The sequence below is a fragment of the Eublepharis macularius genome, chromosome 9 (genome assembly GCF_028583425.1).
Source record: "Eublepharis macularius isolate TG4126 chromosome 9, MPM_Emac_v1.0, whole genome shotgun sequence".
In the NCBI taxonomy this organism is placed as follows: Eukaryota; Metazoa; Chordata; class Lepidosauria; order Squamata; family Eublepharidae; genus Eublepharis; species Eublepharis macularius.
In genome coordinates, this window is record NC_072798.1 from 63322235 (window position 1) to 63338639 (window position 16405).

The 16405-nt window shown below is 40.0% G+C and overlaps 1 protein-coding gene across 1 annotated transcript; it reads right to left on the reverse strand.

Annotated features, from left to right (window-relative positions):
- Nucleotides 1-831: 831 nt before the first annotated feature.
- CCT2 (chaperonin containing TCP1 subunit 2) lies at nt 832-14867 on the reverse strand. The gene is made up of 16 exons (XM_054989202.1): nt 14754-14867; nt 12076-12150; nt 11880-11945; nt 11682-11793; nt 11177-11253; nt 7058-7170; nt 5948-6150; nt 5190-5290; nt 4771-4898; nt 4574-4677; nt 4037-4156; nt 3513-3641; nt 3025-3128; nt 1758-1857; nt 1208-1349; nt 832-952 (listed from the first exon to the last, which is right to left on the reverse strand). Exons 1-16 carry the CDS (start codon nt 14754-14756, stop codon nt 922-924), a joined length of 1608 nt encoding a protein of 535 aa, XP_054845177.1. The 5' UTR covers nt 14757-14867; the 3' UTR covers nt 832-921.
- Nucleotides 14868-16405: the final 1538 nt, after the last annotated feature.

The window sequence follows — 16405 nt, forward strand, 5'->3', positions numbered from 1 at the left end:
GAGATACTATACCTTGAATACTGGAATAGTCAACCCAGAAACATGTAAATGTTGCCATTTTTCATGTTTAATTTGCACATTTTAATCACATTTTACTCCATCCTTTATCAGATGAGTTTAGATGAAAGTACATTGTTCTCTCTCTGCTTTTTCCTTTGATTCTAACAAGACCAACCAAATTCATGGTTCAATGGGGATTTGAACTTGGATCTCCCACGTTCCTGGAATTCTAATCACTATGTCACACTTGCTTTGTACTTGACAAATGGAAACAGAATTATGTCGTTTTAAAGCATGAACAACGTTAGACAATATTCAAATGAACCAGTCCTGAATGAATCAAGTGATGTTTAGCCCATAATACTTCCCGACATAAAATGGTAAATTTGTGCTAGGATTCAGATATGTTCTTGGGTTGTAGAAACTGGGACTCAGATTTTGAATTGTTTCTCCTGAATTCCCTGTGATCTCCTCCACTATATATAACCTGTGAGATTCACAAGCTGTCAGTGAAAAACACAAAGGCAGCACCTGACACAGTTGACTGAAGCTGAGAAACTCTTATATCACCACACATTTGTTAGCATGTAGAACGCTACAGGGTTCTATACATTTTGCTTGAGCATACAGAATTCATAAATACACCAAGTAGAAAATTTTAAAAAAATGTTACTTTCATCTAGATTTAACAAGTGATCGTGATCCCAAAAAAATTTATTATAGAGAACTACAAGGAATGGAAGGGAGATATTGATGTTGTACAATTGAGAATGAATTGGTCTTTGAAATAATACAAGTTAAACCAACAAAAGAACAGTCACATGCTAGAGCTTGATATGCTGACTCTTTATTCCACAAAAGTAACACAATGAAGTATTTCTCAAATTTCTGGTCCATATGGTCTTAATGATTGCAGAATACTTAACATGGGTAGCGGTCTGGTACTCGTTTCCTGAAAAAAGAGTCAGAATTTAGTACATGGCTGTTGAAGGAGAAAAATTGTATTCCACATTTTCCTAAAACTTCTCAAGTCTGAGAGCCTTAGATTTTAAGCAAATAGTCCAAGAGTATCTATCTTAGCTAGTAGTATTGAGCGGAAAACCATAAAATCATTTCAAAAATATGGTTATAAAACATCTTATTTTAAAGCAATTACTTTTTTTCTGGGAAGTTAAAGACATTACTATCGTATAAACTGTTTTATTACCTTGGAGCTGCTTTGATGATGTCATCCACACGGAGAATCACTTCTGCTGCTTCGGCGGCACTCAGCAACACTTGCCGTTTCACCTGGAAGCTTTCAATTACTCCCAGACTCCCCATGTCTGCAATGGCACCCTTCTTCATGTCTTCAAAAGGTCAGAATAATAATAATTAGTTCATCTAGACAGAAACACAGAATGGCTTTGCATCTCATCATTTTGCATTCTCTGCTTAGACAATATAAATCAGGTTTGTGCTCATTAAAGCCCCCCCCCCAATGTTCCAGGGATAACTTTACTAGAATCAAATTAAGCATCTAATATACATTTTCCACTACATGTGTTCTTTATCTCTTTTAAAAGAGCTGCATAAGGTGTTTTGGGCTTTTTAATTTAATTTAATCCAGGCCAACTAGTAAGTCTTGATTCTGTGTAATTTTTACTGTACTTGCTGGACAGAATGCCCTGTATCAAAAGATTCTCAAAATGCATACACAGCCACAGCAACACAAAAGGATAAATTTCACTACAGAATCTATCTGTAAAGATCCTCACCAAGTCCGTAAGTAGTTTTCCCTTCAATGTGGGCAGCTCGCAGCTGGGCAACTAGGTCTGCACTGTCATAGCCAGCATTATCAGCTATGACGGTTGGGAGCTAATAAAATAAAGCGCTTGTTAGAGTATTTCTGAAGGAAAAAATGCAGGTCAATTACAATTCTTTAAAAAATGAAATAATTAAAAATCTTCACTAGCCTGGAATGGTACATGATTTTCTATTAACTGTGAACGTTTTCACAACCACTGGGCTTTCTTCAAGGGGAGAGGGATATTATAATTAGTCTTTTAAAACAGTGTAATTTAGAATGCAGGAACCACACACTAGTCAACAAAATGAGAAAAAAAATAAATATATTCTCCCCAATATGCCACTCAGGCATCATGGAAAATTCATTTATTTGTGATTGGTTTGTTGCCATTCCCACTTGCTTGTTCTCCTGCTCATGAAGAGAGCATCACTGAAGGCCTCATAACTTTGAAAGTGTTCAATCAAACCAACGACGGGATAGTTTACTGATTTTTAATTTTGAACTATTTGTTTAGGCAGCAAATTCCTTGAAAAAGGTATCGACTGAAACAGGCTCACAAGCCAGCTACCTGTTGGACTACGGAGCCGCCCTGCATTCCAGCTACAGTTTTTTCTCCAGAGCTATATTTGTCTCCCATTCTCAATTTCTGTGGACTTTATATCCAAGTATTTACTGACTGAGTCCAGACAGATGAGGTTAATTTTGGTCACACTGCTATCAACTGTGAATTTAAAGGAACTATACAACAACTTCTTATGAGACTGCGAGCCTCTGTAACTTTTTGAGCCGGAAATGTACTTCACACTTTTGGACACTATTGCAATTTATGAATTTCTTGTTTTGCACTGAAAAATATTAAAACATCTATTTTGATATATTGTTGTTCATTACTATTTATTGTACAAGCACATGCTTCTTCACTATACAAATTTATTCAAGTAACCAATGTAAAACTACAGAGTGCTTAGCCAATAACAACAATATCTTATATGTTTACAAACAAACCCAGAATAGCAACTAAGACAATACCACAGATCTTAATGGGAATGGCCAAGATTGTTAATGAAGGACTCACAGGAAGAACATGTTCACTACAACCTTGGGAGTGAGAGAGAAAAACCCTATGTACAATCCATTTGTAAAAAACCAATACACAGCAGAAACCAGAGATTTATATAACCTGTCCTAGTTTACTTCCACAGATTTGCTCAATGATCAACTAAACACTAGCTTACCATTCTCAAGGCCTTAGCAAAAGACTCCATCGCAACAGATTCTTTGCCTGGCGTTCTGTTTGCAAGCTCTGTGACAGCATTAGCCATTAGCATCTCAGAACAGCCTGTAAGGAGGAATCAAATGTATAACAAGCTGAGCAACAATCCTACTATATAAAAGGCAAGCTGTATTGGCGACGACTCACTTTTTATCCTCAAGCAAGCGCACTGCCAATGACTCTGGCCTTGAGGCCGCTGCAAAGCACCCGCTTGACACTGGAAGAGGGCCCACCGAATCAATGGCCTAAGCACTCCTCCTCATGTCTTCCCTCAGCACCCTCCCGCTCTGGCCTCCAGGTTGCTGCAAAGCGCCTATTTGCTGTCGAGAGGAGGCCCGCTGAATCAGTTTTCTAAAGCCCAATGTATTTTTTCACACAATGGACATTGTTTCCAGTTTAAAATATTTGCACTCCCATCAACAAATAAAAATACAAAGGTTGCATATTCACCTCCGCCATATACTGTTCTAGTATCTTTTACAGTCTGCGCAAGAACACAGAGTGCATCATGTAAAGACCTTTCCGCCTCATCTATGATCTGCTGCGTCGCACCACGCAGAACTATGGTGCAAGCTTCACCTAGAGATCATCAAGATTACAAAAGAAATACACTTAATAAATTTCTAGTATGATCAACCACTCAGAAATTTCAGTGACCTGGTATCTACCACGTCCCAGCTGAAATGTTACACTTGCAGCATGTTTGGTGCCCCACAAATGGCTGGGTCTCCCTTTTCATTTACAACTTAGCCTCCAACACATAACAGACCCACTGCTAATGCCCATCCCCACTCTTGAATCAACCAATTCTGTCTTAACGAAGTATCTATACAACTTGGGCAACTCAAAATGGCAGAACTGGAATGTCAAGAAATAGCAATGAGTTTGAGCTAACCTCCTTCTAATGTAAGATCTTCTCAGCCTTCCCTTTACCCCGCCATCCCAGATAAAGCCATCACTGTAATTCAACCTACCCATAGCAACTCCAGAGAAATGAATAAGTTTATCTTCACCAATCATGACTTCTTCGATAAGATTGCAGGTCCCCAGCTTTACTAACTCTGGGTGATCAAAAGTTGAAGCAATTTCACCACCTGTAAACGTAAGTGTATATAGTATGAACTATATGAAACAGCAAGCATTATGAAACAACTTCTAAAAGTTTAATTCTTTATAGGATAAAATTTAGTTCCCAAACAGCAAGGAACTGCTTGGTACCATGAACAAATGTTATGGAAAGCAGTAAGAACTAGAAATTGACACAAGATTTACAAGTCTCAGGACACAGTCTAGTGCATTCAGTTCACGGACAAGCTGAAGTAACACTGTTAGTCAAGTCATTACACCTCTAGATGCACAGCACTACATTTTCAAGCACTACATTTTGAAAACATTTTATCCACTTTCAATGTAGCAATTTCTCAACACCTTGAAATAACTGCAAATATAAAGCTAAGATTCAACAACATGTCATTCAACACCAATTCTTGAATAAAGCATTTTTACTGTACCTGTAACAAGAGCCAAACGTTCAACTCCAGCAAAATCTGCATGTTCAATAGCCATAACACCTGCAGCAGCAAACATCTGTTCTGGATAGTTATAGATCAACTGCCTGCAATTAAAATACATGAATTATAATGTGGCAGCAAGAAAGCTTATTGTTAATTTCTCTCTTTACAGAAAAACTTCACAAAGGGTCACACACCTATTGATGAAACAATTTATTCCATGCTTCAGAATACGCTCAACTTTCTCCTTCATTTTCTCTTTTTCAGCTTGTTCTATTTCTGCAACTTTTGCGGTAGAATCCACTCGTACACGGGAGCCAAATATCTAAATTCAAGAACAGATAATATTCACTAATGTCTGTGTATATATATGTACACACAATATATATAAATGAAATATAGTTTTAATGTGCTTTGTGCTAGCATTTTAATTGTTTATATTATTTTACTTGCCTGTAAGCTGCCTTGAACTGCTCTGATAGAAAAAGCAGGCCATAAATAAATAAAAATATGTATCTTTGAATGTACTTATGTCCTATCCTCTGATAAATCAAGGCAGATTACACTGCTTGTGCGCACATGCACACACACACACACACACAAACAAATCACTTACCTTGATTTTATCAGTATCCATGCCAGTATTTGCAATCAGTATTTTTGCATTTTCAATTCTTTTTGGCTGGTTTACTCCAATTTTTTTATCCAACAGAAAACCTGAAATAACAGACAAGAGTCAGACAGACTTACTTTACAATAATAAGGTTATCAGAAGGTATGAACTTTCATAACAGTCTGAAGTTTGAAATTCAGTTTCAAGATATTCAATTTTGCAGTTCTATAACATGCATGTGGAAGAAAACTTAAAACAGGAAATTTTTCCTTACTGCCTGAAACAACATTAAATATTTTTTAGACTGTAGGAAATTTATTTATACCTGGGTAAAAACCCACCAGTGACCGAATACCAAAGGCCAAAGAGAGTGGGAAAGCATATGCACTGGAAATAGGTAATGAAACTACGTCAAGGACACAGTAATATAGCTAAGCACCACATCCTTGAAAAATCACAATTAAGACTGAGATAAATGTTCAGATGCATAACAAAAGCTGACAGATGCAGTTTCCTATCAAAATTTAAAAATGAAAGACTGAGCATTCTACAAAGTAAAGCAAATAGGCAGGGTAACAGCACATCCCTAGCATCTCTAAGTTAAAGAATCTCTGTTCTAACTCAGTATACAATGGCATCACATGTTTACTTTATCTTACTACAGTAATAAATGACAAGGTTTCCGCTGATGCCTCTTGCTCTCACATACAAATTCACTGAAATAAGTAAATAAGTAAATAAGTCAATAAGTAAAATTATACCTTCATCCAAATAAGAGTCTATTAGACTTCCTCCTAACTTCTTGATGACATGAATAGCTTCCAGGTTCCCAGATCCCTTGAGTCTAAGGACAGCATCCACAGCAAGTTTAGCAAAGTGGTCTTTATGATGAGTAAGTAGTTTTGAAGACAGTGTTGTTTCTGCAATGTTCATTAGATCCTGACGAAACCTGGCTTCATTAGCACTGAAAAGAAAAATGAACTTAGATTATGTTTTATTAAAAAGGGCCCATTCATCAAGTTCTACATGTAACAGCCAGGTTTCTGAGTCGCCAAGCACAGCTGCCCGTGCTACCATTCTCCCAAACTGGAGAAACTTCAGTACTTTCAGCACACTGCTGAGCTGATGTTGGAAACAAACAAGAAGAATCTGTATTCACTCTTTTTCACTGAACATGCATATGGTTAAAAGGCTTCTGCCACATCTTCTTCAGAAAGACTGTATAGCATTACATTCTAGATAAAGAATTTAAAGTTATGTCTTACACACAGGTGTGCAGCAGTGTCATGCTTTTTTCTGTGTATCCTGAAAGGCATGTTTTTCCTTACAAACATGAGAAACTTCAGTAGCTTGACATTTAACAGCAACCAATATGGATACTGATAAGCAGTACAAGAAGCCATTAATTATATGTAGTTGTATGGCTGGTGACTACATTACACAATGTATTACAGAGCAGTGTTCTCAAATATTGAGCTGTCCAGTACCCCAAAAAGTTTATAAATCTTTGGCAACAGGTTTTGTCTTTTCGACATCCAAAGTACCTTTTTCCTTTCCTTTTACCACACTTGTGTTCAAATTCTGCAATATGCGAAACTTTTTGCAATTTAAGATAATCTTACCCAATATATTGCCTACTTCCCCCTAAGAAGTTCTTAGGTGTCTATGCAGATTTTGTAATGTTCTAAGAACCAAACTAAGACCACTACAGCAATTATTTCAAACCTATAACGTTTACCTCAAGTAGTACAAAATACCTCAAATAATACAAGTAGCATTCAACTCTTTTCCTCCCATGTACAGATGTAAAGACTATACACAAAAGAATGGCAGCAAGACAAAAAAGCCACCAGCCTGAGATGCTAACTAACCCATGATCCACTGAAGATTTCACCAAGGCGTCTCTTGCTGCTTTTGTGGCTTCTCTCCAACCAGAAATGATGGTTTGAGGATGAATCTTTCGTGCAATCAGTAATTCTGCCTCCTATTAGCAAACACATTCAATTTACTTTAGTAAGTCTGAAATGAAATACCTACAACCTGTTCTTCAACAAGCATAATTTCATAGCATACTCAGTTTTGTGAGAGCGTTTGTTCAAATGCCGTAATGACTGAAAGACAAATCCACATTTACAAGTGTGACTTACAGATCATACAAAGAGTTTTGGGGTATACTTGGATTCAACCTTGCTGCTTAAGAAACAGCTTGGCAGCATGGCAAAACATTGCTTACCTTAACTATAACTCATCCACTACTAGAAGCAAACTGATGCAGGGGGAGTTGCATTTGAGTTTTTCTTTGATCTGGCAACAGGATGGTTCCAAGTGGCAATATTCCACACGCTCCCCTCCTCTTCCACAAGTAGGCCTGGGTGACCATTTAAATGGAAGCTTTTGCCAGAGGCAAGAACACATAAGCTCTTGACATGTGTCTCTCTCTGCCTGGGCATGCAGCTGAAGTCCAGCTGCTGCACACACTAAGTGAAAGAAGTCCTCCCTCCCTCAATTACTGGAGAGCAGGGCTTTTTTTCAGCGGGAACGCAGTGGAACAGAGTTCCGGCACCTCTTGAAAATGGTCACGTGGCTGGTGGCCCCGCCCCCTGATCTCCAGATTGCCCTCCAGCAGCGCGGAGGGCAATCTAAACTCTCCTCTGTTGGGGGTGGGGCCACCAGCCATGTGACCATTTAAACTTTAAAGTTTAAAGTGATTTAAACTTTAAAAAACTCTCCCCTTGTTCCAGCTGACCCAAAGTGACGTCATTGTGTGGTCCTGAGTTCCACCACCTCTTTTCCCAGAAAAAAAGCCCTGCTGAAGAGTTACACCAGTTACATACCTCAACAGAACTCCTGTTGGACAACACAAACATCAACACATCGTGACTATGCCCTTAAACTACTGTATGGCTTCCCAGGGGACAGTAAAATGTTGATTGTGGGATGTGTTGGGACAGGTTATTAATAGCAGTTGGGAGATTTCAGGGCAGATGGGAGCTGGTAGGTATGAGGGTGGGATTTATCAAAGACAGCCAGTTTTTAGTAAGGATGCTTGCTGCCTCTCTTACCTCTGTAGCATCTCAAGAACTGATGATACAAGAAACCTTACTTCCCCTACAGTTACACTGATACTGTGCAACACCAGATCATTGAGGTTCAAAATTGCACATCTCTGTGGAATGTTACAGGAAGAGTAACTGACCTGGCATGCATAACAGAGACACAGTTGCAAGTAAACAACATGGTATCTCCATCCCAACTAACACCACCTAGTTATGCAGTCCTCTACCAACCCCACACAAGTGGCTGGGGAGGAGGGGTTGCTGTTATCCTCAAGACTTTCAACTTCTATAGACTTCCAGTAAAAACTATAGCTGGCATTGACTGTATGTTCCTTACATTAGGGACTGACAGATTAGGGATTCTACTTGTCTACAAGCTGCCTAGTTCCCCAGTGGGTACACTCGATGAGTTGATAGGGTTATTCTCAGATGCAGTGCTGGAGACTCCGATGGTTCTAAGGGCCTTCCATATTCATGCCAAGCAAACGTTGGGACCAGCCCAGGATTCTATAGCTTCTGACTGCCTAGGACCTCATTCAAATCATGATGGGCCCAAAGCATGAAAGTGGTCACACCCTGGACTTAGTATTTCTGGGTTCCAGAAAGCTACGTGGAATTTTAGGATTCCAAATATGTGCTTAGCTAAGGCTTTGGTGGGAGTGTGAAACATGAAGATCTTTGAAGCTATTGACAAAATTGCCCCTCATCCCACTTCTGGGGTGGAGCTTAGCTTAATGGTTTATCATGGAGCTCAGTGACCTAACAAGGGCCATCTAGAATGATGCTGGCAGAGAACTTGTACTGAATCCAATAGATTATGCTATAGAGCCCACTAGAAGACATATGACATGACGGTGACAGGAGCAAAGAAATGTTACTCCTCTCCTATTATCGTCCATAACAATTGTTCAAAGTAGTTCAGCACCTGCTGACTCCTAAATCTGAGCCTTTATTGTCACAGGAACAATTAGCTGCAATACTTTTGCAATTTTTTTGCTGATAGAATATTGAGGATAAACTCTGATCTGGAAGTTGGTTGTAAATATAGGTCTGCCAGATGAAATGCCTAATACAATGCCTGATCTATTTATTCTGACCCAGTTTTCATGATGGATGTTGACAGGATCCTGGAATCTGTGAAGGCCACTATTTTGCTCTGGATCCATCCTGGCTGCTAAATAATGTAAGGGCCACATAAATTAGCCCTTAGTATCTATTGAAAGTCAATCACTAAATCAAGAGCACCCTTTCTTGGCCATTCGAAGAGACAGTTACCCATTCACTACTGAAAAACATCCTTACAGAAAAATGGTGTGAGCCAGTTTCTAATCTGCCCTTTCTGGTCAAAGTGACAGAGAGCAGTAGCGGACCAACTCAAGGTTTTCTTGGATAACTCATCTGCTCTGGACTCTTTTTCAGTCTGACTTTCAGGGCAGTCTATAGGACAGAGATGGCACTGCTAGCTTTAGTCAATGATCTCCTATTGGGTTTATCTGCAGCCTTTGATACAGTGGACCATGCTATCCTGCTGAAGTTCTTGAAAGCAGAAGCAGGTATCAGGGGTTTAAATCAATCCTTATGAATTGAGCTCTGGTGACATCAGTGTGAGACCTATCCTGTGTTTCCACAGGGCCCAATCCTATCCCCCATTACTTTTCAATCTTTACAGACAAATCAATCTCCCTTAGGGTGAATCACTCAAAGTTGTCATCAATACCCTGACAATATCAAGCTCTTTTTATTTATTTATTTATTCAATTTTATTGTTATTCAATTTTATTGTTATTCAAATCTCCTGGTCATGTAGTAGAGGTCCTGAATCACTGTCTGGCAGCTGTGGTTAACTGGCTAAGAATGACCAAACTAAAACTAAACCTTGAAAAACAGAGGTAATGCTAGTTGGGAAGGCAGAGATCTTGAAGTACATTGCACGCCTCACTTTTTATGGAATTCAGCTGACCCTTGCTGACTCAGTTAAGAGCTATGATGATCCAACATTACTGCTAGAGAAGCAAGTTAATGCAACTTTCTTCCAATTGTCTAGCGTAGAAGATAACCCTCCCACCTTGATACAACTGATCTGGCCACCTGGGTAACACCACAGTAACATCAAAATCAGGCTACTGTAATGCACTTTACATTGGTCGTCTTTCCAATCAACTTGGAGACTGCAGTTGGTACAGAATGCTGCAGCTTGACTATTATTGGGAGCTAAGCAGAGCACGCATGTTGCTCCCATTCTTCAGTCACTCCACTGGCTGCCCATCATTTACTAGGCTTACTAGTTATAACATACATAGCCCTTCATGGCCTTGGGTCCTTCATATTTGTCTCTCACCCTATGCTCTAGCATGAAAGGTTCTCTTATTTGAACAGGGCCTTCTGCAGGTGCCAACCTGCAAAGGGACAATACCAGCTGCCCATACATGTTTTTTCTTCGTTGTGGTCAACATTACGGAATGGCCTGCCTGATGAGGTCAGGAAGGCTTCTCCTCTCCTGGCTCTCCACAACGCAAAAGTGAATTACTCAAGAGGGCTTTTCTACACAGGTAATAGTGTTAAGACTGTACAGAATGGTTTAGAAAGATGCTTAAGAAAAGTTTAGGGGCTGCAGTCCATACTACTGTGTATAGCTCATACTGTTCATTGCTGTAAGTTGAATCCTACTATGTAATGTTTGCATTCTTTATTGTGTTATGTTAATATTATGCTTTGCCTCAGTTCTGTTCTCAAATATCTACAGTACAAATCCTACTGCATTGTTTTTTAAAAAGCCTAACAATAAAATAAGCTAAATTTGAGCACATCAAACCATTCCCTTTATTATATCAAGATCATGTACTGATATATTAGGATAATTTCATATTGATAATTGCATGGTAAGTTCTTAATTTAAGATACAATAATTTTAAAAAAACCAGTGCATTGTATTACCCTCAGTAGTTCAGCTGCTAGAACAGTTACTGAAGTGGTCCCATCACCAACCTCATCGTCTTGAACCTTGGACATATCTATAAGGAGAATGTTACCATTTCAGCTTTGTTATTGAAATATCATACAAGAAAGTCTATACAGAAACTGATTCAGAAACAGAATTCTTTTACTTTTTATAGACTGGTACACTGTCAAACTAAAGGCAAGAGCTACACGATTTATTTGGCAAGTGTCCTGGACAATTCCTTCTGCCAACCCAACCCTCTTCTTCCAATGGATGTCAGACAAGTAGTTTTGCAAAACAAGAGCAAACTGACTTAATTTTCATAATGTTCACATTTTTTCAACATGGAATATGCCTCTGGTGCAGAAAGCAATTATGATTTAAATTGCCAGACTAGGCTGGAGACACTACCAATAATCACTATCTTTTCCACGGGATACAATGTATAAATAAAAATCAATCTCAATGCAACAAAATGTTAAAATTCATTGTCAAACATACCAACCAAAACCTTGGCTGCAGGGTTGTCAACTCCAATAGCTTTTAAGATGGTTGCCCCATCATTAGTTACTGTCACTGTGCCTTCTCTCCCAGTACTGAGAAGAATCTTGTCCTATACAATGGGTGGATTAATAAATATTTACTCTCAATGATAGCAGTGACAAAGCCAATGTTTTTCAGAATTTAGAAACATCTTACCATTCCTTTAGGCCCCAAAGTGCTCTTAACAAGGTCTCCAATGGCAATAGCCCCAACGAAAGATGACTAGAACAACAAAAACAATTCGTTGAAAAGAATGATAGTATCTAGAATGGGCTCAAGCTTGCATCCATTAAGAATGATATGCTTCAGATCTTATTGTCACTGATAGAATTATAGTTATTACTGAACTCACCAGTCGGGCTGTCTCTGCTCTCTCTTCATCAGCACCAGCTTTAAAAATGTTCACAGGTGCTAGGGACATGGATGCCTGAAATAATAGTAATCATAACAATGTATTGTCGAAGGCTTTCATGGCCGGAGAACGATGGCTGTTGTGGGTTTTCCGGGCTGTATTGCCGTGGTCTTGGCATTGTAGTTCACAATGCCAAGACTACGGCAATACAGCCCGGAAAACCCACAACAGCCCGGAAAACCCACAACAGCAATCATAACAATGCTAAGACCTGAAAATTAAGGCGTTTTACAATCCAAGAGTATCCAAGAGCATTTCACAGTATCACTGCTACATAAACTTTGCAGAACTTATCTTCAGTTTATAGATGTATTCTTAAATGTACAACTAAGTTATCAGGTTCAACTAGGGGCACATATCTGAGTTCATTTCATGATCTTAACTTGTCTATATATTCATGCCCTTTTAAAGCTGTAAGTAAACCTATTTTAGCCTCTAGTTTATCACTCCGTTCTTAATATTTATATGGTAATTACATGTAGAATATAACGTTTGAACAAGCCAGCTTTTCCAATCCCTTTTGTTAATGTTGTTCCATCCCAGATGGCATTTGTTCTTCAGGTCTCGTGATCTCCAGCATAGCCTTTCTAGTTGTTACAGGGGACTCCCCTCCTCCCTTTTTAGGAGTAGAAAAGCTAGTTGGATTCAACCTACATACTGCATTTCTTTGCCCTGTCTTGAAAAGTTCCCTATTCGTTAAGATTTTTACCTGCAGAGCACCAAAATAAGAAACAGAAAACAACACCTCTCATTTCATAAAATCACCAGTACTTTATTAGTAAATACCATACCTGAATATTAAAGTTTATTTTGCAGTAATGCTGCACTACCACTTTTTGAAATAAATAACAACTTTTTGAAATAAACAGGTGGCAGGCCTAACTACATTCCTACATGCTCAGAGCAATCCTCAACTTCAGGATTTTCATGGCTTGTATTTCATAATTACAGGGAACATTCAAACATCTTCAAATCATTCTCCAACAGTGCCATCCACAGAGCACTACACCATTCTAAATCCACCAAAGTTAATGAGAAATGTTTAATTCTGTTCAGGATTGATTGTACTTAGAGATGTGAAACTCCCCGGGGTGGGGGGGAAGGCACAAAAATCCAGACCCCGGCTTTCCCACAATGAATTTTGGGTGATGCCTTTTTTAAAAAAAACTTCTATGAAATATCTTTCCTTGAAATTAATGTTTTTTTAAAACAGGGTTTAACTTACTCAGAATGTACCGTTTTCTACCTGGTGGTCCCCAGGCCACGGGACATTCATCTGGCCTCAACAAGGGCCTTTTCAGCCCTGGCTCCGTCGTAGTGGAACATGCTCACGACTGAGATATGGACCCTGTGGGACCTGTCACAGTTCCACAGGGCTTGCAAAACGGAGATGTTCCACCAGGCCTTTGATTAGAGCCAGCAAATTGTCTCCTTCCTGTTCGCCACATACCCCGTGCTCTGCTGGTGGCCACCCTGGGCTGTGTCGCAGCTATGTCCATGGTTTTTTAGATATTTATTATAGCCTGAGTTGATCATGGTGCCAGTTGTTTGTATCATTTTTATGGTTTTTAAAATATGTATATAGTTTTAATAGTATAATATATATTGTTAGCCAAGGATGGCAGAATATAAACTAGATTAATAAATACTGGGGGGGGGGGAATTCAGATTTCTAAAAAATCCTGCTTTTTCTTTTAAAGTGAGTGAAATGTGCGAATACAGCCTAGAGTACAACAGTTTTTGCTAGTTTGCTGATTAAACCTTAGCTTTCTTTTAAATTTCATAAACATGCCAATTAATACAATTTTGCACACCAGCTTATATACAATGGGTATTTTGGTTATTATTGTATCAGTTAAATGAAATTAGTTTTGATATTTCCATTTTCCCCATAATTATTTGAGTGTTTATCTCCTTTTTAAAAATTCCCTTGGTCTTCAACACTTCCAGAAATTTTACTTCTATAAATATTTCATGAGTTGAACCAAACACAGAGCCTATATGACAACCTACCAATCTATATAACTGAGATTCAGTTCTCCAAGGAAACTGATTATGCCCGTGAAAAGTTTACGCAGGGAAGGCGGGGGGGGGGGGTCCAAAAGAGAGATCAAAGCAATTCACATTCGTTATCCCTGCCGTCATCCTCAGAACCACGCCTGCCGCTAACACTCCCATTTCAGACGGCTGAGCTACAGTTCAGGCTAGTCTTAGGTCACCGAGCCGGTTCCCAACAACTGCGACATCTGAACCGCACAGCATCCGTTTAGTCGCAATGCCGTACAAACTAACGGGCTGCAAGCAAAGGCGAGGAGGAGCAGCGGGCCGAGGGCACCTCAACTGCAAGAGCAGCATCCGCTGCTTTCTTCCCCGGGTGGAGTTGCACGCGGAGAAGGAGCCGGCTCGGGACTAAATGGGGCGAGCACGCTAAGCCCCCTCGGAGGAACGCCCGGTTGGGGCCTTTTTCCCCACAAGGAACCGCTCTCCCTCCCTCTCCTCCTCTCGATTCTGACCATTCTGGAAGCTTCGGCCGCTACTAGGCGCTCCGCGCCCGTCCTGGAAAAGGAAAGCGGAATGGCCCCAGAACCCGTCTGACTCGGCCCCGCAGTCCTCCTTACCATGGTGGCGATGGTCTCTGAGCCGCTCCTCGATCCTTTTCAACAGCCTCGTGCCCGGCGCTACGGAGGCACAATCGCTCCCCACGAGCTCCTCCAACGAACACCGGAAGTGACGATTTCTGACCGCATTTCTTATGCGCCGCAGGAAGCACTTCAGACGAATAGAACGTTGCACCCTGGGAGATGTAGTTTTCCCCAGGTTTACTAATTTAGACAGTTCTCGGTTTAAAAGGTGTCTTGTGGTACTTTAAAGACTAACAACATTTCATTCCAGTATTTCCAGGACTAAAGTCCAATTTTTCAGCATCTGCACTGTGCTGTCTCCACCTTTTAAAGGTGTTAACTAATTATCGTTCTTTCTGTATTACATGCGCCTTTTACATAATTATATTTCACAGCCCCTTGAATCTGCTGTTTAGTTTCATACCTCATACAACGAGGTTGTATGCATCTGATGCAAACGTTTGCCGCATATGAGCATCTTCGCAGTTATGAAGGTTCTGTGCCTGTGGAAAAACAATGTTCTCAATCGTAAATGTTGTAACTATCAGTTTGGTGGGTTAGATTCTCAAATTGTGCATTGACTGCTAATAGAATCTATATGATTATGTGTAACATATGGTCTCTTTGGATTGGTTGTTCTTCCTTGGTACTTCAAAAAGATTGGGGACTGCTGCCTTAAAGACATACAAGTTATCACTCTAGTGGCAGACCATGAATAGAAATGAAGACAAAATGTTGCCAGGATTGACAGTTCAGTTCTGCTATGGCATTTCTTCTCCCCTTTTCATTTCCTTTTTACAGCCTATTTTATTTCCTACTCTCTTTGTGGGTAGCCAAGACATTCACAAATCAATTTATAGATATTGCTTGGGACAGCAGCCAAAGCTATTGCTCTTTATTAGGTTCATAATTTCATAATAGCAGTAAATGATTACAAAAGCCCAGGGCTCATTTTGAGGGGGATCGCACAGGAACACAGTTCCAGCAGTTCCCGAAAGACGTCACATGTCAGGTGGCCTTGCCCACCTGACTCTCAGCCATTTTGGGCCCCTTTCAGCCTGGATTCGGGCCAAAACGGCCCAGATAGGGCTTCTGATGGGTGGTGGATCACTCTCCTGCTCATCATCAGCCTGACCATTTTGGGCCCCTTTTCAGCCATTTTCAGCCCCTTTTTGCCATTTTGGGCCCAATTTCAGCCCTGAATAGCCAGGATTGGGTCCAAAACAGCCAGAATAGGTGATGGCAAGAGGCATGGCATATGCTAATGAGTTATGCTAATGAGTTCCTCCAGCTCTTTTTCTACAAAATGACCCCTGCAAAAGCCTAAAGTAAGAACTGGCTTTGCTTGCAAAGCAAAAAGCTGTAAATAATCCCTCCTCCTCCCTAGGAACACAGGTGGTAATTAGCAATTGATTCACGAATGCCATGGCTGGGTGAGAACAGGAACTAATCAGAACAAAAAAAAGAGGAATACTTTAAGGGGGCAGTAACACTAAGAAACTCCAATTGACTTTTCTTCTCATACAGCTCAGTGAAGAATACTGAATAGAGAGCCAGTTTGGTGTAGTGGTTGAGTGTGGGACTCTAATCTGGAGAACCGGGTTTGATTCCTCACTCCTCCACTTGAAGCCAGCTGGGTGACCTTGGGC

Coding starts and splice junctions, on each gene's coding strand:
- CCT2 (XM_054989202.1), bottom strand. Junction 11,946..12,075: donor GAGCAGAGACAGCCCGACTG/GTGAGTTCAGTA, acceptor TTGTTGTTCTAG/TCATCTTTCGTTGGGGCTAT. Junction 953..1,207: donor ATCATCAAAGCAGCTCCAAG/GTAATAAAACAG, acceptor CTCTTTTTTCAG/GAAACGAGTACCAGACCGCT.